This window comes from Saccoglossus kowalevskii, chromosome 7 (genome assembly GCF_978046115.1).
Source record: "Saccoglossus kowalevskii chromosome 7, keSacKowa6.1, whole genome shotgun sequence".
NCBI lineage: Eukaryota > Metazoa > Hemichordata > Enteropneusta > Harrimaniidae > Saccoglossus > Saccoglossus kowalevskii.
In genome coordinates this window covers 6,402,663-6,428,557 of record NC_140647.1, presented here as the reverse complement: position 1 = coordinate 6,428,557, position 25,895 = coordinate 6,402,663, and the positions used below count along the sequence as shown (strand labels likewise).

At 37.9% G+C, this 25,895-nt stretch overlaps 1 protein-coding gene across 1 annotated transcript in view; it reads left to right on the top strand.

The window, feature by feature from the left end:
• LOC100367352 (cilia- and flagella-associated protein 221-like) overlaps positions 1–25,895 on the top strand; it is a 62,013-nt gene that overhangs the window by 30,858 nt on the left and 5,260 nt on the right. Inside the window, exons 7-18 of the mRNA XM_002733056.3 lie at positions 8,146–8,257; positions 10,154–10,241; positions 10,429–10,708; positions 13,740–13,858; positions 14,051–14,131; positions 14,939–15,046; positions 15,431–15,607; positions 16,475–16,624; positions 16,839–16,939; positions 18,381–18,482; positions 20,877–21,020; positions 25,785–25,856. Coding sequence (XP_002733102.2) covers positions 8,146–8,257; positions 10,154–10,241; positions 10,429–10,708; positions 13,740–13,858; positions 14,051–14,131; positions 14,939–15,046; positions 15,431–15,607; positions 16,475–16,624; positions 16,839–16,939; positions 18,381–18,482; positions 20,877–21,020; positions 25,785–25,856 — 1,534 coding nt within the window. The remainder of the gene's footprint in view (positions 1–8,145; positions 8,258–10,153; positions 10,242–10,428; positions 10,709–13,739; positions 13,859–14,050; positions 14,132–14,938; positions 15,047–15,430; positions 15,608–16,474; positions 16,625–16,838; positions 16,940–18,380; positions 18,483–20,876; positions 21,021–25,784; positions 25,857–25,895) is intronic.

The window sequence follows — 25,895 nt, the reverse complement described above, 5'->3', positions numbered from 1 at the left end:
TAGCTGACATTTGTGGTCTAGTTGAATGACTGTGTGTGACAAATAAGGGTTAGCTGACATGTGTGGTCTAGTTGAATGACTGTGTGTGACCAAGAAGGGTTAGCTGACATGTGTGGTCTAGTTGAATGACTGTGTGTGACCAAGGAAGGGTTAGCTGACATGTGTGGTCTAGTTGAATGACTGTGTGTGACCAAAGAAGGGTTAGCTGTCATGTGTGGTCTAGTTGAATGACTGTGTGTGACCAATAAGGGTTAGCTGACATGTGTAGTCTAGTTGAATGACTGTGTGTGACCAATAAGGGTTAGCTGACATGTGTGGTCTAGTTGAATGACTGTGTGTGACCAAAGAAGGGTTAGCTGACATGTGTGGTCTAGTTGAATGACTGTGTGTGACCAATAAGGGTTAGCTGACATGTGTGGTCTAGTTGAATGACTGTGTGTGACCAAAGAAGGGTTAGCTGACATGTGTGATCTAGTTGAATGACTGTGTGTGACCAATAAGGGTTAGCTGACATGTGTGGTCTAGTTGAATGACTGTGTGTGACCAAAGAAGGGTTAGCTGACATGTGTGGTTTAGTTGAATGACTGTGTGTGACCAAAGAAGGGTTAGCTGACATGTGTGGTCTAGTTGAATGACTGTGTGTGACCAAAGAAAGGTTAGCTGACATGTGTGGTCTAGTTGAATGACTGTGTGTGACCAATAAGGGTTAGCTGACATGTGTGGTCTAGTTGAATGACTGTGTGTGACCAAAGAAGGGTTAGCTGACATGTGTGGTCTAGTTGAATGACTGTGTGTGACCAAAGAAAGGTTAGCTGACATGTGTGGTCTAGTTGAATGACTGTGTGTGACCAATAAGGGTTAGCTGACATGTGTGGTCTAGTTGAATGACTGTGTGTGACCAATAAGGGTCAGCTGACATGTGTGGTCTAGTTGAATGACTGTGTGTGACCAATAAGCGTTAGCTGACATGTGTGGTCAAGTTGAATGACTGTGTGTGACCAATAAGGGTTAGCTGACATGTGTGGTCTAGTTGAATGACTGTGTGACCAAAGAAGGGTTAGCTGACATGTGTGATCAAGTTGAATGACTGTGTGTGACCAAAGAAGGGTTAGCTGACATGTGTGATCTAGTTGAATGACTGTGTGTGACCAATAAGGGTTAGCTGACATGTGTGGTCTAGTTGAATGACTGTGTGTGACAAATAAGGGTTAGCTGACATGTGTGGTCTAGTTGAATGACTGTGTGTGACAAATAAGGGTTAGCTGACATGTGTGGTCTAGTTGAATGACTGTGTGTGACCAAAGAAGGGTTAGCTGACATGTGTGATCTAGTTGAATGACTGTGTGTGACCAATAAGGGTTAGCTGACATGTGTGGTCTAGTTGAATGACTGTGTGTGACAAATAAGGGTTAGCTGACATGTGTGGTCTAGTTGAATGACTGTGTGTGACAAATAAGGGTTAGCTGACATGTGTAGTCTAGTTGAATGACTGTGTGTGACCAAGAAGGGTTAGCTGACATGTGTGGTCTAGTTGAATGACTGTGTGTGACCAAGGAAGGGTTAGCTGACATGTGTGGTCTAGTTGAATGACTGTGTGTGACCAAAGAAGGGTTAGCTGTCATGTGTGGTCTAGTTGAATGACTGTGTGTGACCAATAAGGGTTAGCTGACATGTGTAGTCTAGTTGAATGACTGTGTGTGACCAAGAAGGGTTAGCTGACATGTGTGGTCTAGTTGAATGACTGTGTGTGACTAAAGAAGGGTTAGCTGACATGTGTGGTCTAGTTGAATGACTGTGTGTGACCAATAAGGGTTAGCTGACATGTGTGGTCTAGTTGAATGACTGTGTGTGACCAAAGAAGGGTTAGCTGACATGTGTGATCTAGTTGAATGACTGTGTGTGACCAATAAGGGTTAGCTGACATGTGTGGTCAAGTTGAATGAGTGTGTGTGACCAAAGAAGGGTTAGCTGACATGTGTGGTCTAGTTGAATGACTGTGTGTGACCAATAAGCGTTAGCTGACATGTGTGGTCTAGTTGAATGACTGTGTGTGACCAAAGAAGGGTTAGCTGACATGTGTGATCTAGTTGAATGACTGTGTGTGACCAATAAGGGTTAGCTGACATGTGTGGTCTAGTTGAATGACTGTGTGTGACCAAAGAAGGGTTAGCTGACATGTGTGGTTTAGTTGAATGACTGTGTGTGACCAAAGAAGGGTTAGCTGACATGTGTGGTCTAGTTGAATGACTGTGTGTGACCAAAGAAAGGTTAGCTGACATGTGTGGTCTAGTTGAATGACTGTGTGTGACCAAAGAAAGGTTAGCTGACATGTGTGGTCTAGTTGAATGACTGTGTGTGACCAATAAGGGTTAGCTGACATGTGTGGTCTAGTTGAATGACTGTGTGTGACCAATAAGGGTCAGCTGACATGTGTGGTCTAGTTGAATGACTGTGTGTGACCAATAAGCGTTAGCTGACATGTGTGGTCTAGTTGAATGACTGTGTGTGACCAAAGAAGGGTAGGCTGACATGTGTGGTCTAGTTGAATGACTGTGTGTGACCAAAGAAGGGTTAGCTGACATGTGTGGTCTAGTTGAATGACTGTGTGTGACCAATAAGGGTTAGCTGACATGTGTGGTCTAGTTGAATGACTGTGTGTGACCAATAAGCGTTAGCTGACATGTGTGGTCTAGTTGAATGACTGTGTGTGACCAAAGAAGGGTTAGCTGACATGTGTGGTCTAGTTGAATGACTGTGTGTGACCAATAAGCGTTAGCTGACATGTGTGGTCTAGTTGAATGACTGTGTGTGACCAAAGAAGGGTTAGCTGACATGTGTGGTCTAGTTGAATGACTGTGTGTGACCAATAAGGGTCAGCTGACATGTGTGGTCTAGTTGAATGACTGTGTGTGACCAATAAGCGTTAGCTGACATGTGTGGTCTAGTTGAATGACTGTGTGTGACCAAAGAAGGGTTAGCTGACATGTGTGGTCTAGTTGAATGACTGTGTGTGACCAAAGAAGGGTTAGCTGACATGTGTGGTCCAGTTGAATGACTGTGTGTGACCAATAAGGGTTAGCTGACATGTGTGGTCAAGTTGAATGACTGTGTGTGACCAATAAGTGTTAGCTGACATGTGTGGTCTAGTTGAATGACTGTGTGTGACCAAAGAAGGGTTAGCTGACATGTGTGATCAAGTTGAATGACTGTGTGTGACCAATAAGGGTTAGCTGACATGTGTGGTCTAGTTGAATGACTGTGTGTGACCAATAAGGGTTAGCTGACATGTGTGGTCTAGTTGAATGACTGTGTGTGACAAATAAGGGTTAGCTGACATGTGTGGTCTAGTTGAATGACTGTGTGTGACCAAAGAAGGGTTAGCTGACATGTGTGGTCTAGTTGAATGACTGTGTGTGACCAATAAGGGTTAGCTGACATGTGTGGTCTAGTTGAATGACTGTGTGTGACCAATAAGGGTTAGCTGACATGTGTGGTCTAGTTGAATGACTGTGTGTGGCAAATAAGGGTTAGCTGACATGTGTGGTCTAGTTGAATGACTGTGTGTGACCAAAGAAGGGTTAGCTGACATGTGTAGTCTAGTTGAATGACTGTGTGTGACCAATAAGGGTTAGCTGACATGTGTGGTCTAGTTGAATGACTGTGTGTGACCAAAGAAGGGTTAGCTGACATGTGTGGTCTAGTTGAATGACTGTGTGTGACCAAAGAAGGGTTAGCTGACATGTGTGGTCTAGTTGAATGACTGTGTGTGACCAATAAGGGTTAGCTGACATGTGTAGTCTAGTTGAATGACTGTGTGTGACCAAAGAAGGGTTAGCTGACATGTGTGGTCTAGTTGAATGACTGTGTGTGACCAAAGAAGGGTTAGCTGACATGTGTGGTCTAGTTGAATGACTGTGTGTGACCAAAGAAGGGTTAGCTGACATGTGTGGTCTAGTTGAATGACTGTGTGTGACCAATAAGGGTTAGCTGACATGTGTGGTCTAGTTGAATGACTGTGTGTGACCAATAAGGGTTAGCTGACATGTGTGGTCTAGTTGAATGACTGTGTGTGGCAAATAAGGGTTAGCTGACATGTGTGGTCTAGTTGAATGACTGTGTGTGACCAAAGAAGGGTTAGCTGACATGTGTGGTCTAGTTGAATGACTGTGTGTGACCAATAAGGGTTAGCTGACATGTGTGGTCTAGTTGAATGACTGTGTGTGGCAAATAAGGGTTAGCTGACATGTGTGGTCTAGTTGAATGACTGTGTGTGGCAAATAAGGGTTAGCTGACATGTGTGGTCTAGTTGAATGACTGTGTGTGACAAAAAAGGGTTAGCTCACATGTGTGGTCTAGTTGAATGACTGTGTGTGACCAATAAGGGGTTAGCTGACATGTGTGGTCTAGTTGAATGACTGTGTGTGACCAATAAGGGGTTAGCTGACATGTGTGGTCTAGTTGAATGACTGTGTATGACCAATAAGGGTTAGCTCACATGTGTGGTCTAGGTGAATGACTGTGTGTGACAAATAAGGGTTAGCTGACATGTGTGGTCTAGTTGAATGACTGTGTGTGGCAAATAAGGGTTAGCTGACATGTGTGGTCTAGTTGAATGACTGTGTGTGACAAATAAGGGTTAGCTCACATGTGTGGTCTAGTTGAATGACTGTGTGTGACCAATAAGGGGTTAGCTGACATGTGTGGTCTAGTTGAATGACTGTGTGTGACCAATAAGGGTTAGCTGACATGTGTGGTCTAGTTGAATGACTGTGTGTGACCAAAGAAGGGTTAGCTGACATGTGTGGTCTAGTTGAATGACTGTGTGTGACCAATAAGCGTTAGCTGACATGTGTGGTCTAGTTGAATGACTGTGTGTGACCAAAGAAGGGTTAGCTGACATGTGTGGTCTAGTTGAATGACTGTGTGTGACCAATAAGCGTTAGCTGACATGTGTGGTCTAGTTGAATGACTGTGTGTGACCAAAGAAGGGTTAGCTGACATGTGTGGTCTAGTTGAATGACTGTGTGTGACCAATAAGGGTCAGCTGACATGTGTGGTCTAGTTGAATGACTGTGTGTGACCAATAAGCGTTAGCTGACATGTGTGGTCTAGTTGAATGACTGTGTGTGACCAAAGAAGGGTTAGCTGACATGTGTGGTCTAGTTGAATGACTGTGTGTGACCAAAGAAGGGTTAGCTGACATGTGTGGTCTAGTTGAATGACTGTGTGTGACCAATAAGGGTTAGCTGACATGTGTGGTCAAGTTGAATGACTGTGTGTGACCAATAAGTGTTAGCTGACATGTGTGGTCTAGTTGAATGACTGTGTGTGACCAAAGAAGGGTTAGCTGACATGTGTGATCAAGTTGAATGACTGTGTGTGACCAATAAGGGTTAGCTGACATGTGTGGTCTAGTTGAATGACTGTGTGTGACCAATAAGGGTTAGCTGACATGTGTGGTCTAGTTGAATGACTGTGTGTGACAAATAAGGGTTAGCTGACATGTGTGGTCTAGTTGAATGACTGTGTGTGACCAAAGAAGGGTTAGCTGACATGTGTGGTCTAGTTGAATGACTGTGTGTGACCAATAAGGGTTAGCTGACATGTGTGGTCTAGTTGAATGACTGTGTGTGACCAATAAGGGTTAGCTGACATGTGTGGTCTAGTTGAATGACTGTGTGTGACCAAAGAAGGGTTAGCTGACATGTGTGGTCTAGTTGAATGACTGTGTGTGACCAATAAGCGTTAGCTGACATGTGTGGTCTAGTTGAATGACTGTGTGTGACCAAAGAAGGGTTAGCTGACATGTGTGGTCTAGTTGAATGACTGTGTGTGACCAATAAGCGTTAGCTGACATGTGTGGTCTAGTTGAATGACTGTGTGTGACCAAAGAAGGGTTAGCTGACATGTGTGGTCTAGTTGAATGACTGTGTGTGACCAATAAGGGTCAGCTGACATGTGTGGTCTAGTTGAATGACTGTGTGTGACCAATAAGCGTTAGCTGACATGTGTGGTCTAGTTGAATGACTGTGTGTGACCAAAGAAGGGTTAGCTGACATGTGTGGTCTAGTTGAATGACTGTGTGTGACCAAAGAAGGGTTAGCTGACATGTGTGGTCTAGTTGAATGACTGTGTGTGACCAATAAGGGTTAGCTGACATGTGTGGTCAAGTTGAATGACTGTGTGTGACCAATAAGTGTTAGCTGACATGTGTGGTCTAGTTGAATGACTGTGTGTGACCAAAGAAGGGTTAGCTGACATGTGTGATCAAGTTGAATGACTGTGTGTGACCAATAAGGGTTAGCTGACATGTGTGGTCTAGTTGAATGACTGTGTGTGACCAATAAGGGTTAGCTGACATGTGTGGTCTAGTTGAATGACTGTGTGTGACAAATAAGGGTTAGCTGACATGTGTGGTCTAGTTGAATGACTGTGTGTGACCAAAGAAGGGTTAGCTGACATGTGTGGTCTAGTTGAATGACTGTGTGTGACCAATAAGGGTTAGCTGACATGTGTGGTCTAGTTGAATGACTGTGTGTGACCAATAAGGGTTAGCTGACATGTGTGGTCTAGTTGAATGACTGTGTGTGGCAAATAAGGGTTAGCTGACATGTGTGGTCTAGTTGAATGACTGTGTGTGACCAAAGAAGGGTTAGCTGACATGTGTAGTCTAGTTGAATGACTGTGTGTGACCAATAAGGGTTAGCTGACATGTGTGGTCTAGTTGAATGACTGTGTGTGACCAAAGAAGGGTTAGCTGACATGTGTGGTCTAGTTGAATGACTGTGTGTGACCAAAGAAGGGTTAGCTGACATGTGTGGTCTAGTTGAATGACTGTGTGTGACCAATAAGGGTTAGCTGACATGTGTAGTCTAGTTGAATGACTGTGTGTGACCAAAGAAGGGTTAGCTGACATGTGTGGTCTAGTTGAATGACTGTGTGTGACCAAAGAAGGGTTAGCTGACATGTGTGGTCTAGTTGAATGACTGTGTGTGACCAAAGAAGGGTTAGCTGACATGTGTGGTCTAGTTGAATGACTGTGTGTGACCAATAAGGGTTAGCTGACATGTGTGGTCTAGTTGAATGACTGTGTGTGACCAATAAGGGTTAGCTGACATGTGTGGTCTAGTTGAATGACTGTGTGTGGCAAATAAGGGTTAGCTGACATGTGTGGTCTAGTTGAATGACTGTGTGTGACCAAAGAAGGGTTAGCTGACATGTGTGGTCTAGTTGAATGACTGTGTGTGACCAATAAGGGTTAGCTGACATGTGTGGTCTAGTTGAATGACTGTGTGTGGCAAATAAGGGTTAGCTGACATGTGTGGTCTAGTTGAATGACTGTGTGTGGCAAATAAGGGTTAGCTGACATGTGTGGTCTAGTTGAATGACTGTGTGTGACAAATAAGGGTTAGCTCACATGTGTGGTCTAGTTGAATGACTGTGTGTGACCAATAAGGGGTTAGCTGACATGTGTGGTCTAGTTGAATGACTGTGTGTGACCAATAAGGGGTTAGCTGACATGTGTGGTCTAGTTGAATGACTGTGTATGACCAATAAGGGTTAGCTCACATGTGTGGTCTAGGTGAATGACTGTGTGTGACAAATAAGGGTTAGCTGACATGTGTGGTCTAGTTGAATGACTGTGTGTGGCAAATAAGGGTTAGCTGACATGTGTGGTCTAGTTGAATGACTGTGTGTGACAAATAAGGGTTAGCTCACATGTGTGGTCTAGTTGAATGACTGTGTGTGACCAATAAGGGGTTAGCTGACATGTGTGGTCTAGTTGAATGACTGTGTGTGACCAATAAGGGTTAGCTGACATGTGTGGTCTAGTTGAATGACTGTGTGTGACCAAAGAAGGGTTAGCTGACATGTGTGGTCTAGTTGAATGACTGTGTGTGACCAATAAGGGTTAGCTGACATGTGTGGTCTAGTTGAATGACTGTGTGTGACCAAAGAAGGGTTAGCTGACATGTGTGGTCTAGTTGAATGACTCTGTGTGACCAATAAGTGTTAGCTGACATGTGTTGTCAAGTTGAATGAGTTGAGTGTTTAGAGATTACTTTGAAAAAATGACTAACATGAACTGTGTCATTATCAATGGCTTGTTTTTTGTTTTCATGTTAATTTATTTTCTCCATGCAGCTGTGTTGGCAAAGAAGGAATCTGGTCCAGGCACACGGCAGATGAAAGAGGCATTATTTGAACATGAAGTGAAACAAGATGTTTTATCAGAGAGGAGAAACCAACTTAGATGGTAAGATCATACAGATGCTTATCAATGACTGAGTAGTGGGAATGTAATTTATCATGTATTCTTCTGCCCCAGTATGTAACTGTGACTAAACAAGGAGGTGGCATGAATGGACATTGGAGAGAGTCTCTTGTAGAGAAAAGTAATATTTTTTGACCAGTACATGTATTTTCTATTTTTTCCCATAAAAAGGTTAAGAAAAATAAGTGTAAACTCATGGACATGTAATGGTTTCGGCATATGAGCCATGAACACAAATCCAGTCATGTTATGGTGTAATGTGTGTGACCAACAAGAGACTGTGGTTTAACAAATTTGTACCATGGCTGTCAGGAAGTTCAAAACTTTTACCAATTAAATTGTGGCTGTGAATATGTGTAGCTTAATTTGTCCCCAGCATAATTGTTGTTGGTTCTTTGATCTGCCATTTAACCAGGTTACAGCATATACATGTAACCACATAAATTCTAGAATGCCATTGGCCAACTCAAAACGATTCTATATGGTTTCCTCAATAGTGGCACATTGTACTATTTTTATGTACTATATCAATCTGATTAAAATCTGATGTAGTGTACTGGCTTTAATTATTTTGGCTATGAACTTATTTTAATTTTATTTGTTATTACTTTTGTTATTAATGCTTTTTTAGTCCCTGTTCGGACGCAGTCCGAAAACGGGGACTTATGTTTTGACCTCCGTGTGTGTGTGCGTCTGTGCGTGCGTCCGGACCTGTATCTTAGAAATGCCTGGACCAATCACAATCAAACTTCACACACACATCATACATGATAGTATACATATGCACGTCAATTTGTTTCACGATGTGATTCAAGATGGCCGAATAGCGGCCATTTTTGTGCTGAAAATCATCAAAAACAAGCATTTCTCAGCCATTAACAAAATAATGGATTTTGTTCAAACTTGGTATATACATTAGACATTATAGGTCCTTGATGCACATCATTTTGTTTTACGATCTGATTCAAGATGGCCGAATGGTGGCCATTTTTGTGCTAAAAAATCATCAAAATTAAGCATTTCTCGGCTGTTTACAGATGGATTTTGTTCAAACTTGGTATATACATTAGACATTATGGGACCTTGATGCAAATAATTTTGTTTTTCAGATAAGATTCAAAATGGCCGACTTGCGGCCATTTTGTTTTAATGAATGTGGTTCTCGTGCCATATCTCTGACTTGCTTTCACTGATTATATTCAAATTTTAAATTTTCATTATACATCATGTCATAGATAGACAGATATATTGGTTTGACGATCCTATTCAAAATGGCCAAATGGTGGCCATTTTTGTGCTAAAAAATCATCAAATATAAAGCATTTATGGATGGATTTCGTTCAAACTTGGTACATATGTTAGACATTACAGGTTCCTGATGCACATCATTTATTTTTCAGATCAGATTCAAAATGGCTGTCTGGCAGCCATTTTGTTTTAATGATTGGGCTTCTAGAGCCATATCTCTTACATGCTTTGACTGATTATATTCAAATTTTATATATTCGTTATACATCATGTTATATATATATATACATGTATTCAAAATGGCTGATTTTGAATGCTGTTCCAGAGCAATATCTCTCAATTTTCAATCATTTTAAAAAGTCATATTCCTGACATGGTTATATTCCAGCTATATTACTATAAACAAAACTATATATCTTAAATTTGATAACTAACGGGGACTGTGCCATGCATGGCTTGTTATTTTATTATTTTACTTTGATTTTGTGATTTTTTTTAATTTCGCCCTACATACATTTGACCCTATGCCAAAATAATTAAAGCCTGTACACTACATCAGATTGGTACTATATATGATATGACTGGAAATGTTGAATTCCCTTCACATTTTGCACAATCCTTTGTCATTAGGCAAGTGCATTTAGGACGGGAGCAAATAACTTCATTTGCTAGAATGGACATTATTGATGCCAGAGTTGAAGCTGAACGTGAATATCATGTAAGTTTTCTGAAAATTAGCAACTGTGCTTGTAGTTTTATTATTATTTTATTTCATTAACATTCAACAGTAGTCTATACTATACTGGTGAGGGCTTTTGACAATAGCATAGTGTAACACATACTGTACTTGTGGGGTGGTGGGGGGTGTTGTACATGTACTTTATGTGGTTATTTATTTTGATCAGTTTCAGAGAGGAGATCCATTGGCTGACATTGAATTTAACAGAGCTTGCACAGCATGTACTCAGAAGCGAACACGCCGAAGGCTTGGCTATGTACCTGACATTGAAGCCAAGTTTGATACTTATACCAATGATCCATGGGTTCTGAGACACAGAGCAATAGGAAGGTTTCAGCAAGCTGCATGGAAAGTCATTGTGCGGTTACGTGTTAATAAGCGCATCAGGCTTGTTAAACAACTTGTTGTTGATTATCGTGCTGGAAGGGCTGGAAGGGAGCCTTCAGGTGAGTTCTAGTAATATGTCAATTCTTTGGAAGTACAAATTCAGATGATGTATGAACAATGTCTTGGCTGCTGTGAAATTTATTCAAATTTTTGACAGTTTGTAGCTGTAAAGCTGTATTGCCACCAATATTTTATTAGAAGTCTTTTTGCAATTTTTCGAAAATGTATCTACACTTTAGATGAAATGAATAATGTCAACAACATTGACCACATTCCAGGTTATTGATGTCACATTCAAAGAAGGTGCTACTGCCTTCATGTATACTTTGTCATATTCTGCAGTATTGTGGTAAATTTAAATACAGTATTCCGGTATTTGCAATATATCTGGGTCAGATAACTGAACATACCTGATTTTTTCGTGTCAATTCCACTGAACTTCAAATCATCAAATTTCAAATATTTCCAAACGATATATAGTCATGTGCATGTAAATTATTTTTGAATTGTTTATCAAGAGAAATCTTTTTTTTACCTTGCCCATATCATCAAAGATGGAAGGGAAAGGTATATTAGTAAATTTAGGGAAACATTTCTGTCCGTCGTTGTCATCGTCATCATTAATACCATACTTCCCCGAGCATAAGCCCCTCCCTGAGTATAAGCCCACCCTCTGTTTTTAGACATTTAACAGGTTGAGGGCATCCCCGAGTATAGGCCCAGAGTGTTTTTACCGGGTGTCAATGATATTTATCACAAATATGCATGTAAAAAGTGTATTTCATTGAATAATAATTGTTCCTGCTTTTACGAGAAAACTCGCATTAATTTCTGAGTGCATGGCCGGCAAACGTACGGAACATGGTTCGGATCTTTTCTATTCTGTTATTTACTCAGGATGAACCCCGATGTTGCAATACTGAAGCAATCCATATTTCTTCTGAGTAGTAGTTTTAGAAATGCCAAAAATGTGAATGTCAAGTTGTGAAACCTGATCATTGAATATCGTTTTACTTTTCCCAATAATCGTGTCCATTGAGACTATCATGAATGGGGTGTGAACGAGCAAACTATTCTTTGACATGACTTGTTGGAGACCGTGAAAAGTTTAAATACTTCTTCCACCCTCAGTTTATCTTTCTAAAATTGAGAATCAACAGCTTTAGGGAAAAAATCACCATTTTTTTTTGTCCAAATCAGATCGCATTTTAACATTCACTTCCGCATTGCGTTGACAAAATCAGGAAAACTTTGTCTGTATGACACAGCATTTTGATTGGTAAAGGAAAGACGTGACCTGTTAGGTCAAAGGAAGTTGTTCAGATCAAATCATGATGAAAAACACCATGGCAGAAATTGCATTTCACAATGAAGATATTAATGATAAAAAAAAGTTTTGCCTTCGACTGTTTTCCCACAGACCCTACCCATTTTTGCACCGCAATTTCAGACGGTATGTAAACCGTATTGTAATAAACGTGTGTATTTTTATGAACATGTTTGTTTCTTCGTTTTAAAAAGTGTTGTGGAAATCAAAAAGACGTAAAATTTCTCAGAGACCAACGCTGTCAACAAAAAATGTAATTTGGATAATTTTTCATGGTTGGGAAGATGGTTACAATTTTAAACCCCCCAAGAAATTATCTTTTCTGAGGTGGTCCTCGAGTATAAGCCCACCCCCTAATTTTCCTGATTTTACATGTTCAGGCCCCTGGGCTTATACTCGGAGAAGTATGGTAATTGTTATTGTGTGCACTTTACTAATTCTGTTCCAAACTTATAAAACTTAGTCAGTATAAAGTCTTCCCTTAGTATGAACGACAAATGTCCTGTATGAAAAAATTGCTTTTTTTAAAACAATTTTAAGAAACACAATGTTTAAAAAAAAACACTTTTTAAAACCTTGATTCATGAAATAATTTAGGATTAGTCACGATATATCATTTGTTCACCCTATGTTACATTTGTACCAGCCAAGAATTTGAAATTTGGCCTAATATCTCAACCCCTAGAAACCAATGGTAAAAACGTTATAATACTGACAAAATTGCCGCTATTCTGACAACATCACCATTATTTTTGGTTTACCTTGTAATGAAGTGAAGGGAAAGTCCTATTTTTAGCTTAATGTGCTTTTTTCTCCAAATTATTATTTTTTGCCTATTTTCAGCATTTTCTTTGATTTTTTCATTATGTTAAACTTTATCAAAGGCCCTTTAACTTTTTGCTCAATAACTTCTTATGTTTAACATTTTTAATGAAACAAATATCTACTAAGATTATAACTGCCAGCTGTTCATGGTCAGTGGTGGTGTCAATTAGGGCTAAACCATAAAGCAAAATAGGGAGAGATGTGCAGTCATGATTTCTTACAATTTAACTTTTCTAATTATGTTGATCGGTAAATTTTGTTGGTTTTGTGAATGCGAACACTGGTGTTCTTATTGGCTCTACAACAGTGTATTTCTAATCCGTATCAAATTGGTTTCAGCCAGTTACTGATACATTGTCTTCCATAGATGACAGTCATTGTTTTGGTGTTATGTAGTGGTGCTTGCCTTTATAAAACAACAATCTCAGTCACTATAACTAGCAGTCAAACATAGGGGTTATATCAATCCAGATTATAGAGATTACGTATTCTGGTTTGGGTTCTAGCTGGGGTTCTAGTTTGAAAGATTTGCGATAGTTTTCACATGACTGAAAGTTAGAATGCTCTCATGTCTTTTGTATGTTGTGACAGTCAGGCACAGAAATATCAATTTGTTTTGTGAACCCTTTGAATAAATAGTGGAAATAAAATTAATAACCAAGATTAATGAAACAATTCCATTCATTTTTACTGATACAACCTTTAATGGGTGGATATGGTTTTTGCATTCCTCTGTCGTATGGCTAACAAGCTCACACACACTTGGGCACTTCCGCTGTATGATTTCAGGCTCCAAAAAACATATAAAGTTTAATAGACTATTGCAAAATGAATGAATTAGGGTTTCATTTATGAGTTCTACTGTAATGAAATGTTCTAGTGGGATGGTATCCATGCTCATGCTTTTTCAGAATCTTACGATATAATTTTTTTTATAGCGACCTATGGTGACAATAAAGATGTGAATATTAAAGATTTACCATTGCATATAACAAGAGAAAATGTTTTACCATACGCCTTCCCTACTTACACAGCACCAAATGTTAAAGATGACATGGTAAGTTACATGAGCATTCAATTGTAGAGGAGCAAACAAGTGTTGTACTTATCTACTATGACAAATACTTCTTTTCAGAAAAGATACTTAGCCTCATATTCAAATGAAAACTTCATAGTTGGTTTGACAGGTTCATTTGAAACATAATGGGGCAGTTTCTTAGAATTCATTATTCTGTTTTCTATTTCACAGGCTCCAGATGCACTTGGTTCAGTCCCATATAAACCAACAGAAGTGTTTGTGAAGAGAAAAGTTCCATATTCCAGTCTAAAGGTGTGAATTACTTCCTTATTTCTAAGCTTGGGGTCTCAACATTTAAAATGGGGGAGAGTTAGAGGTGGGCTTTTCCCGAGGACCAACTTAAAAAAGATTTTTTGTTTAACCTTGTAACCATAACACTGCCCACAAAAAATTAATCAAATAACAATTTTTGATGACCATGTGTAAGATTAGAAGGAAAAAATAAATCTTCATCATTATTGTAGTTTTCAAATTTTTTGGATCCTACCCAAACTCGACATGATATTTTTGGTGATTCACAATTTTTTAAAGGTAAACTGAGTGTGGCAGAAGTATTTAACACCTTTTTGGGTTGTCAAACAGATCATTTTGAAGAATAGTTTTTCCATCCTCCTCCCATTCATGATAGTCACTATAGACTGTATTTATTTAGACAACTAAATCGGTGTCCAACGACAAGGTTTCAATTTTGTAGCTTCAGAAGCTATCTAGTTCAATCACTCTAAGAGATGTAGCTTACTTCTGTATTGCAACATTGTCACAAACCCAAGGTTTGGCCACAAATGTGGGAGTACACAATATATATACAGGAGTCTGTAACTTCTATCTATTGTCCATTTATGTGAAGGACAAGAAGTCAATACATAAAATGGAGAGTTAGGCCATACATGGCCTTCAGGTTAGGGAAATAAGGCAAAGTAATGATGGTGATAAAGTTTGTAGTATCAATATCCTATTGTTGTCCTACAGTTCTGTCATGCTCTTCAAATTATGGCATTGACGATACTTAGTCTCAGTTTTCTACACATTTGTTGACTGACTGTTATGTTTTATTATCAGGTTCCTCAACAATACAAATGCATGGGTTACAAATTACATAACACTCATAATTCATCGAGCGGGTATGTACCTCCTAAACTAGTCAAACCATTAAGGACAGGTGCTGAGGTAAATATAACTTCCATATCTTTTGTGAATGTACAGCTACCATAATCAAGTAATGGCCAACAGTAGTTCAAGCCACATTCTACCTGTGATCATGCGTGCTATTTTCTGAAATTAGTTTTCATTCACTGCATTCCCAAAAATTTTAATTTTGTATCATCTCGATGATCATCTCTACTTAGTGTCTCTATATTGTCATGCTTTCATCATTGGTGCCGAACGTTTTGAATCTGTTTTATACTTATAATCCCCTATTTCTTTAAGGCATATCAATTCTCTTCTATTCCTAAACTGTATAAATATATCATGTACATGTAACTTGCAAATTTAAATCAATATTTGTGTCACTTGTTTGAAGTTAATAATACTGTTTACTATTTGTTGTAGGATGAAATTATCTCACTGCCAGCACCACCACCTCCAGGAGCAGCATGGGTTCATGAACCCACAGAGAGTCTCATTGGTGAAGTTATAGAGAGATCACATAACGAGGAACAAGCCATGGCATTAGTTCCACCTCCTGCACTCTTCAATCCTATTGAATATCCCTCTTTACATATTTTTGTAAGTAAACATGATGCTTCACGATGGGCGTCTTTCATGATTAGTAATGTTTACAGAAATATTTGTTCACAATTTTATAGACTGGCTTGGCATTTCTCAATACAATTAGATAATAGCATTAAAAATATGTTTTTTTTTTTTTTTTACAAATCCATAATAACTATTTTGTTCACTTGCATTTGAAGTTTTGATAATTTTAATGGGTGTGCATATTTTAATACATACATGCACACTCACAAAAATATCCATAAAATAATGCTAAGAGAATTTATTATATAACGTTAATTTGTCCTTGTCATAATGATGCATTTTTCCGATCTGTGTAACTTCATGTGGAAATCCTAATAAATGAGATTTAAAGTTCACAACTGGCGGTTTGGCAATATTAGGGAGTTGTCAACTTGTTTGATTTTGATGAAACTTGGTACATAGATGCTGTGGAATAATCCACAGACCTGATTATTTTGGGTTAAAAATCCCATGCATATTACTATTCAGTTTTGGGCTTTTTCACTTATATCTCAAGTACTAATCATCTCATTTCAATGGCGATAATAGCCAAGGGGGTGAGGCACTAAATTTCAAAAATTTATTTTATATATCATTATGACAGCATATCGATATATCTCACATAATATTAACATTCTGTTAAAACTTGCATGCCTGAAAACGTGATTTGATTTGTGAAGTAGTAGTATTTTAGTAGTGATTGAGTTAGACACAACTGTTCAAAACAATATAACAGCACGATACATAGTAAAAACTGCTACAAAAAAGAGCACAGTGTTATTAACAAGACTTCATTCTACCTAATTGTATACAAGAAAATAATGGTCTAACATGCATATACTTGCTTGTCTTTTTCAGAATCCATCACCTGGTTTACAGGTATTTTTACCACCTTTGCCATATGCAGAAGTAGATCCTGATTTCCATCTTTGTCCATTGCCAAGGTATACTCATAAAGATCCTAATAGTAAACATGCTGCTACACTCAAGAAATTTCTAGACAGAGAGGTAAGACCAACCCCTCCCCATTGCCTTATAGTGCCTCTTACTACGAACTACTGTGAAACCCTCTGTTGACAGTTGACCCAAAGTGCTGTTGAAATGAGTATGGAGTATAGAGAATCGAGATGAACATTTGAATTGGTGATTGTAATCCCTTGAAAAGCTAATTTTCTCAGTGCAACTTTACAACATACCTTTAAACTGTTATCTTTCTCAATAGGATGTGATACGTGGAGTTATGCAATGGAAGAAGTTCCCATCACAAGGCCTGGTTTCACTATCAAATACACCAACGCTAACCAATGTTTGGGTTCCCAGATGGTAAGTTTGGTGCTGCTTTAAGCAATAGTATTGATGGTTAAAACAAATATAAAGGTGCTTACACTTTCCTAGAATGTCATTGGCAGATTCTATTCACTTTAATTGTACTTTTGCATATTTTTCAAGAACTTACAAACGTGTATTTTTGATTCTAAGTGACTGACATGTGCTCTGATTTTGAAATAATTTCGGGAAATCAAAATTTAATTTAAAATTGCATAATTTGCTTTACTGGATACAAAATATTTAGAAATTGTTGCAATCATGTACAAAAATGTATAAAATACATGTACTTTGGTTTCAGTGGTGAGATGGAATTAATTTATAACAAATTGTCTAGTTTATTTTGATGGTTGGTGAACCCCAATTAAAAGCTGAGGCTTCTTTAAGATACCAATTGTGTATTAGTTCAAACATTAGTTGTGCCACATTAAGCCAAATGTAGCTATAGTATTCCACAACTCAACAAGAACTAAGCTATTTTCTGCTTCGTGCGATATCTTGCGAGACTGTTAAATTGACCTAGCAACCGGTTGCTAGGCACGTGATGCAGGTCACGATTGACCTCAAAATGGCACTAAATCATGAATCTGCCTAGTGTCGTGTGTTAAATTTCAGAGTGATTTCTTGTATCTGTTTCACATTTTTGACCATGGTTGACTTTGATAGAATGACTGTGCCACAGCTCAAATACTTTCTCCATAAATTTGGTGGTTCATCGTCCAACTTATAAAAAGGATATTCTTCTTGCAATCGCTAAAGCTGTGCATGATTTGGAACCCAATGGAAAACCTTGATTTGTCACCATCCTAAAAATGACGTTGCTAATTTCACCGATCCCTTGAAATTATCTGGTTACTCTAGTAACTTAAGTGATGTTCCAGAATTCGGCTGTCTGATGTTTTCAACTATTCTGTGTTAGCACTCTCCATTAGCCACATTAGCATATACCATGGATCTATATCTCTGTGCATATAATAACTGAAATTTAAAATGCAAAATAATATCCACCATAAAACATAATACATATATAATGATAATATATTTTATTTCATTTATAATAAAATTCAAGTACCTATTACAATTTATATGTGGCTAATGATAACATAATATGAAATAAAAATGCTAATAGTGTTATTTAACGTGTCACCGATCCAACTATGACTGGAAGAGGCTCAGGGCCTGATCGTTCAAAGATGACAAATTATGTTGCGACAGGCATGTGGTTGACCTGCAGTACACAGCGATTTTCAAAACAAGTTCACTCGGGCATGTTTGAGGATGACCTTATCTTCTGCAATTCAATAATGCAGTATTAAACATCATAGGACCTTTTCCTTTCACAAAGTGCAGGGAACAAACGTACATGTCCTGGGTGATTGTAATTAATGTTCATTCGTTTCTCACGATATATACAAGGACTTTTTGTTTTGTGGTGTAGGACTGATCCATTCAGTCAAGATATGTTACCAGAAGATATGCCTGTATTACTAGATGGTTTACCTGTAGATGATAGGGAAGAACTTGCTTACAGCGATACATCGTAAGTTTATCATTCAAATATTAAGCCTCATACACATATCTTAACCACTCTAAATTTAATCTTCATTCTAGTTTGAAATTTGCCTGACTTCACTTGCAGGATAACATTAGTGAGAAAACATTTAACTAAACTCTATATGATAAATGGTGATCTGTTGTGATGTTTATTATTCCCCATTCGAACACAGTCTGAAAACAGGGACTTATGTTTTGACCTCTGTGTGTCCGTGCGTGCATCCATGTGTGTGTGCATGCTTGCGTGCCGACCTGTATCTTAGAAATGCCTGAGCCAATCACAATCAAACTTCACACATACATCATACATGTTATTAGCTCCGCTGTCGACTTTGTCGAGCGGAGCTTATCATATGAGTGATTGTCCGTCGTCGTCCGTGTCAATGTTTTACTTTTTCGACTTCTTCTTGAAAACTACAAGCCTGAATGCTTTGATACTTGGTGTATATGTACCTTGGGTAGACCTCTCTCAGATTTGTTCATTTCATGATGATATCTTCAATTCTCTAATTTTGGTGAATATTTTTGTCATTTTTAGTAAAAAGTGATATTTTCGACTTCTTGTTGAAAACCGCAAGTGCAATTGCTTTGATATTACATATATAGGTACTACATGTGGACCTCTCTCAGATTAGTTCATTTTGTAATGATATCTTTAATTTTCTAATTTTGGTGAATATTTTTGTCATTTTTGGTAAAAAGTGATATTTTCGACTTCTTGTTGAAAACCGCAAGTCCAATTGCTTTGATATTACATATATAGGTACTACATGTGGACCTCTCTCAGATTTGTTCATTTCATAATGATATCTTTAATTCTCTAATTTTGATGAATATTTTTGTAATTTTTGGTAAAAAGTGATATTTTCGACTTCTTGTTGAAAACCGCAAGTCCAATTGCTTTGATATATTATACATATAGGTACTACATGTGGACCTCTCTCAGATTTGTTCATTTTCTAATGATATCTTCTGTTCTTTAATTGCCATGTGCATTGCTAACAGCGGAGCTATCTCAGCCGACAGGCTGCTTGTTATACATATGCACGTCAATTTGTTTCACGATCTGATTCAATATGGCCGAATGGAGGCCATTTTTGTGCTAAAAATCATCAAAATCAAGCATTTCCCTGCTGTTTACAGATGGTTTTGTTCAAACTTAATATACATTAGACATTGTGGGACCTTGATGCAAATAATTTTTTTTTTCAGATAACATTCACAATGGCTGCCAGTCGGCCATTTTGTTTCAATGATTGGGCTTCTAGACCCATATCGCTGACTTGTTTTGACTAATTATGTTCAAATTTTAAATATTCATTATACATCATGTCATAGATAGACAGATATATTGGTTTGACGATCCTATTCAAAATGGCCAAATGGTGGTCATTTTTGTGCTAAAAAATCATCAAATATCAAGCATTTCTGGCATTTCTGGATGAATTTCGTTCAAACTTGGTACATACATTAGACATTACGGGTTCCTGATGCACATCATTTTATTTTTCAGATCAGATTCAAAATGGCTGTCTGGCGGCCATTTTGTTTTAATGAATGGGTTTCCAGACCCATATGTCTGACTTGTTTTGACTGATTATGGTCAAAATTTTAATATTCGTTATACATCATGTAATAGATATACGGATATATTGGTTTGACGTTCCTTTTCAAAGTGGCGAAATGGTGGCTATTTTTGTGCTAAAAAAATCCTCAAATATCAAGCATTTCTTGCATTTATGGATGGATTTTGTTCAAACTTATAACATACATTAGACATTACAGGTTCCTGATGCACGTCATTTTATTTTCCAGATTGGATTCAAATGGCTGACTGGTGACCATTTTGTTTTAATGATTGGGCTTCTAGAGCCATATCTCTTAAATGCTTTGACTGATTATATTCAAATTTTATATATTCGTTATACATCATGTTATATATATATATATATATATATATATATTCAAAATGGCTGATTTTGAATGCTGTTCCAGAGCAATATCTCTCAATATGGACAAGTACTTGTTTGACGATCAGATACAAATGTCAATCATTTTAATGTTAAAAAAATCATATTCCTGACATGGTTATATTCCAGCTATATTACTATAAACAAAACTATATATCCTAAATTTGATAACTAACAGGGACTGTGCCATGCATGACTTGTTTGTAAGTTGATATTAGATAAAAAAAAGTCATCTGCATTGGGACAAGTTGAACAAAAATACATGTAGTGGTTGTCCACAAAATTGTTAGTTGACAAGTGTGATAGCACACTAACACTGATTATGTGATGCTTAGATTATTTGTGTATGAATGTTCAGGAACTTCATGTATGTCAGTCTAACTTCACATATAATTTTATGCATGTTTCAGAGATGACGAGAGAGAGGAGTGTGAGGATGAATTGCCTGAGAAGTCTGACAAAATAATTCTGACACCTGAAATGGTGAATGCCCAGTTTCCTTTGATTGATCTACCACAAAGTCCCAGTCCTAGACCAGAAACAGTTCAAGCTAGGTAAGTATATTATGTTTATGTTATCTTCTTTATGTCAGTGTAACAATTATGGTCCCTGTAAGCTGCATGAAGTCTGTCATGTCGCTGTATCATGAAGTCTGTTATGTCGCTGTATCATGAAGTCTGTTATGTAGCTGTATGCTACAGGAAGTCTGTTATGTAGATGTAAGCTACATGAAGTCTGTTATGTTGCTGTAAGCATGAAGTCTGTTATGTAGCTGTAAGCTACATGAAGTCTGTTATGTTGCTGTAAGGTACATGAAGTCTGTTATGTCACTGTAAGCTTGAAGTCTGTCATGTCGCTGTAGGCTACATGAAGTCTGTTATGTCACTGTAAGCTACATGAAGTCTGTTATGTCACTGTAAGCTACATGAAGTCTGTTATGTCGCTGTAAGCTACATGAAGTCTGTTATGTAGCTGTAAGCTGCATGAAGTCTGTTATGTAGCTGTAAGCTACATGAAGTCTGTTATGTTGCTGTAAGCTACATGAAGTCTGTTATGTCGCTGTAAGCTACATGAAGTCTGTTATGTTGCTGTAAGCTACATGAAGTCTGTTATGTCACTGTAAGCTACATGAAGTCTGTTATGTCGCTGTAAGCTACATGAAGTCTGTTATGTTGCTGTAAGCTACATGAAGTCTGTTATGTAGCTGTAAGCTACATGAAGTCTGTTATGTAGCTGTAAGCTACATGAAGTCTGTTATGTAGCTGTAAGCATGAAGTCTGTTATGTCGCTGTAAGCTACATGAAGTCTGTCATGTCGCTGTAAGCATGAAGTCTGTCATGTTGCTGTAAGCTACATGAAGTCTGTCATGTTGCTGTAAGCTACAGGAAGTCTGTCATGTTGCTGTAAGCTACAGGAAGTCTGTCATGTCGCTGTAAGCTTGAAGTCTGTCATGTCGCTGTAAGCTTGAAGTCTGTTATGTCGCTGTAAGCTTGAAGTCTGTTATGTCGCTGTAAGCTACATGAAGTCTGTTATGTCGCTGTAAGCTACATGAAGTCTGTTATGTCGCTGTAAGCTACATGAAGTCTGTTATGTCGCTGTAAGCTTGAAGTCTGTCATGTCGCTGTAAGCTACATGAAGTCTGTTATGTCGCTCTATGCTTGAAGTCTGTCATGTCGCTGTAAGCTACATAAAGTCTGTTATGTTGCTGTAAGCTACATGAAGTCTGTTATGTAGATGTAAGCTTGAAGTCTGTCATGTCGCTGTAAGCTACATGAAGTCTGTTATGTCACTGTAAGCTTGAAGTCTGTCATGTCGCTGTAAGCTACATGAAGTCTGTTATGTCGCTGTAAGCTACATGAAGTCTGTTATGTCGCTGTAAGCTACATGAAGTCTGTTATGTTGCTGTAAGCTACATGAAGTCTGTTATGTCGCTGTAAGCTTGAAGTCTGTCATGTCGCTGTAGGTACATGAAGTCTTATGTCGCTGTAAGCTACATGAAGTCTGTCATGTCGCTGTAAGCTACATGAAGTCTGTTATGTCGCTCTATGCTTGAAGTCTGTCATGTCGCTGTAAGCTACATAAAGTCTGTTATGTCGCTGTAAGCTACATGAAGTCTGTTATGTAGATGTAAGCTTGAAGTCTGTCATGTCGCTGTAAGCTGCATGAAGTCTGTTATGTTGCTGTAAGCTACATGAAGTCTGTTATGTAGATGCAAGCTACATGAAGTCTGTCATGTCGCTGTAGGCTACATGAAGTCTTATGTCGCTGTAAGCTACATGAAGTCTGTCATGTCGCTGTAAGCTTGAAGTCTGTCATGTCGCTGTAAGCTACATGAAGTCTGTTATGTCGCTCTATGCTTGAAGTCTGTCATGTCGCTGTAAGCTACATAAAGTCTGTTATGTCGCTGTAAGCTACATGAAGTCTGTTATGTTGCTGTAAGCTACATGAAGTCTGTTATGTAGGTGCAAGCTACATGAAGTCTGTTATGTCGCTGTAAGCATGAAGTCTGTTATGTCACTGTAAGCTACATGAAGTCTGTCACGTCGCTGTAAGCTTGAAGTCTGTCATGTCGCTGTAAGCTACATGAAGTCTGTCATGTCGCTGTAAGCTTGAAGTCTGTCATGTTGCTGTAAGCTTGAAGTCTGTCATGTCACTGTAAGCTACATGAAGTCTGTCACGTCGCTGTAAGCTTGAAGTCTGTCATGTCGCTGTAAGCTACATGAAGTCTGTCATGTCGCTGTAAGCTTGAAGTCTGTCATGTCACTGTAAGCTACATGAAGTCTGTTATGTAGATGTAAGCTTGAAGTCTGTCATGTCACTGTAAGCTACATGAAGTCTGTCATGTCACTGTAAGCTTGAAGTCTGTCATGTCACTGTAAGCTTGAAGTCTGTCATGTTGCTATAAGCTTGAAGTCTGTCATGTCGCTGTAAGCTGCAAGAAGTCTGTCATGTCGCTGTAAGCATGAAGTCTGTCATGTAGATGTAAGCATGAAGTCTGTCATGTCACTGTAAGCTACATGAAGTCTATTATGTTGCTGTAAGCTTGAAGTCTGTCATGTCACTGTAAGCTACATGAAGTCTGTTATGTTGCTGTAAGCATGAAGTCTGTCATGTAGATGTAAGCATGAAGTCTGTCATGTCACTGTAAGCTACATGTGTACGTGAAGTAATAGTGTTATAGATAGAAGCTGTAACTATCAGAACTGACACTGAGGGCAGCAAAACAATGTGTTTCCCGAACACTTAATGATTAAAAAGCGGTAGTCGTTGCACAGCGTGTGTTTGAATTCCATGTACCGGTAAACATACAATGTGTTTTACTGGCATTGTAAATGCTAAAAAATATTCAATTACTGTAAAATTTCTATTTAGGCATCATTTTTCAAACATTTCAATCTTTTCTGATGCCTAAATTAGAGTCTTATTTAGTTTTTTTTTTGTAGTCACTGACACTAATTCAAGAGTTTGTTAAGGCTAATGTGAATGGGTTACACTTGTTTTGACATTGCTGCATCTGCCAAAAATACAATGTTTCAAAAAAATCACCGTTCAAAAATATATATCATTAATAGTATTATAAAACTATAGCTCAAGAGTATGGCTTCCTCTCATATTTGGCATTTGGTGGCACGCTTTTATTTCTGCTAGGACTGGAAAGCCGAAAACATTTAACTGTTTCAGGTCTGTCTATTTCAGTGGAACACTTATCCAAAACTGGAAATGTGTTATGAGCATTGCACAGGCACTTTAAATAACATTTTTTTTTTCATGTTTGACTGTACTCTGTACTGTTTTTCAATATTTCATGATGCCTATTTTAGAACCAAATTTAGGCCTATCGCTTTTTCCTGATGCCTAAATTAGAGATTTCATGGTGGTGTATTATTTCAAGCTAATTTTAAAACATTGAAATAATATTCAAACAAATCAACCACTTGGGAAACATATTTTCTAAATTTAACTACCAACAAAACTGAACTGAAGTGATTGTTTACGGTAGTTATCAAAAGAGCAGTAAGTCAACTTTAGTAGTAGTGGTTGCTGTAAATGCCAGTCATTGTGACACTCTCGTAATCACACAGTCTGGTATGTGCAGTTGAAGGAGCATGGCGTTTACCACCTCTGACCATAGTACTGGATGATTTGGTCATTTCAGAAAGTAGATTAATGAAATCCGATTAGAAAATGCTGCTGAAGATACTGATGATGTAGGTACTGTCGATGCTCATAAACATTAGACTCCCATAAATAGTACTTAAAGTACTACACAATCAGTCCATAGGTTGAAGAAAAAATGATTTTACCAATTTGAAAGCTTTAGTAGAGCTGTTTAGTACAGTGAGACTTACAAGAAAATAATCCCTATTGTTTAGAAGCATAATAATAGTATACTTGGGTATTTAAAAAAAGATAAACACTGTACCTGAAAATTACTGAATGCATTTGTTTCTGGATTCTTAGGTTTTTCTATTTTTTTACCAGATCTTTTCTTCTAAAATTTAAAAATAAACATAGTTGCAATTGTATATAATTTAAACCTTTTTAAATGATATTGAAAGTTGTGCCAAAAATGTTGAAGCCTTTGAATTGATGCAAGCTGCATTCATGAATTCATAATGAGAATAGTAAAATCATATATTATTCGGTAATGTTACTTTTCCTGCATTTTTTTTTTTATAAAACTGATATTCATTCATTACAGTAGAAAGTGTTGTTTGAATTCGTTTCGTTTCGAGTCGTTTTTGTCCACACTTTGTATAAAAGTAGTTTACTTTGTCTCATAAACCAAGATGTTTGGCCAAAGATGTGAACAACAGTAGCATTTATCAAGTGAATCACAAAATACTGCACGTAAAATACTCAATCTAAGTGCCCTAATTCCACTCAAAAATTTCTCTCCTGAGTGTCATTTTGAGTTAAATTGTCCAAGTAGCGAATTGCACGTTCTCATATTGTTGTTGAAAAAACGTGGCAGACATACATTTTTAGCTAAAGCATCATAATAACATGCAAGATATACCCAAATAACAGCATTTCACTGCAATATCTTGCAAGAAGTTGAAAGAATTGTGGTAATAAAATAAACTGCAGCCAAAGCAGACATGATAACAATAGAATGGGACTCATTGCAAATCTTTCGTTTTATTGTTATCTGAGAAACATTATCTTTTAAGATAAAATAGCCTCCATGTCTCTGTCAAATTATGGATTTTAAACATCCCATGATCCTTTAACAAGGTAAAACACTGAGGTGAGTGAATATCAATAATATCAATGTGTATGTTTTAAACTAATTTGTTTCTGTGTCATTTATTCAGTGAGGACTTCCCACATGGCACCAAACTTCCCATACATAACAATCCAGTATCTAGTACGGGACCTGTACAAAGGTAAGTTATTATGAGGACACATGTCGTTGTTTGAATAGT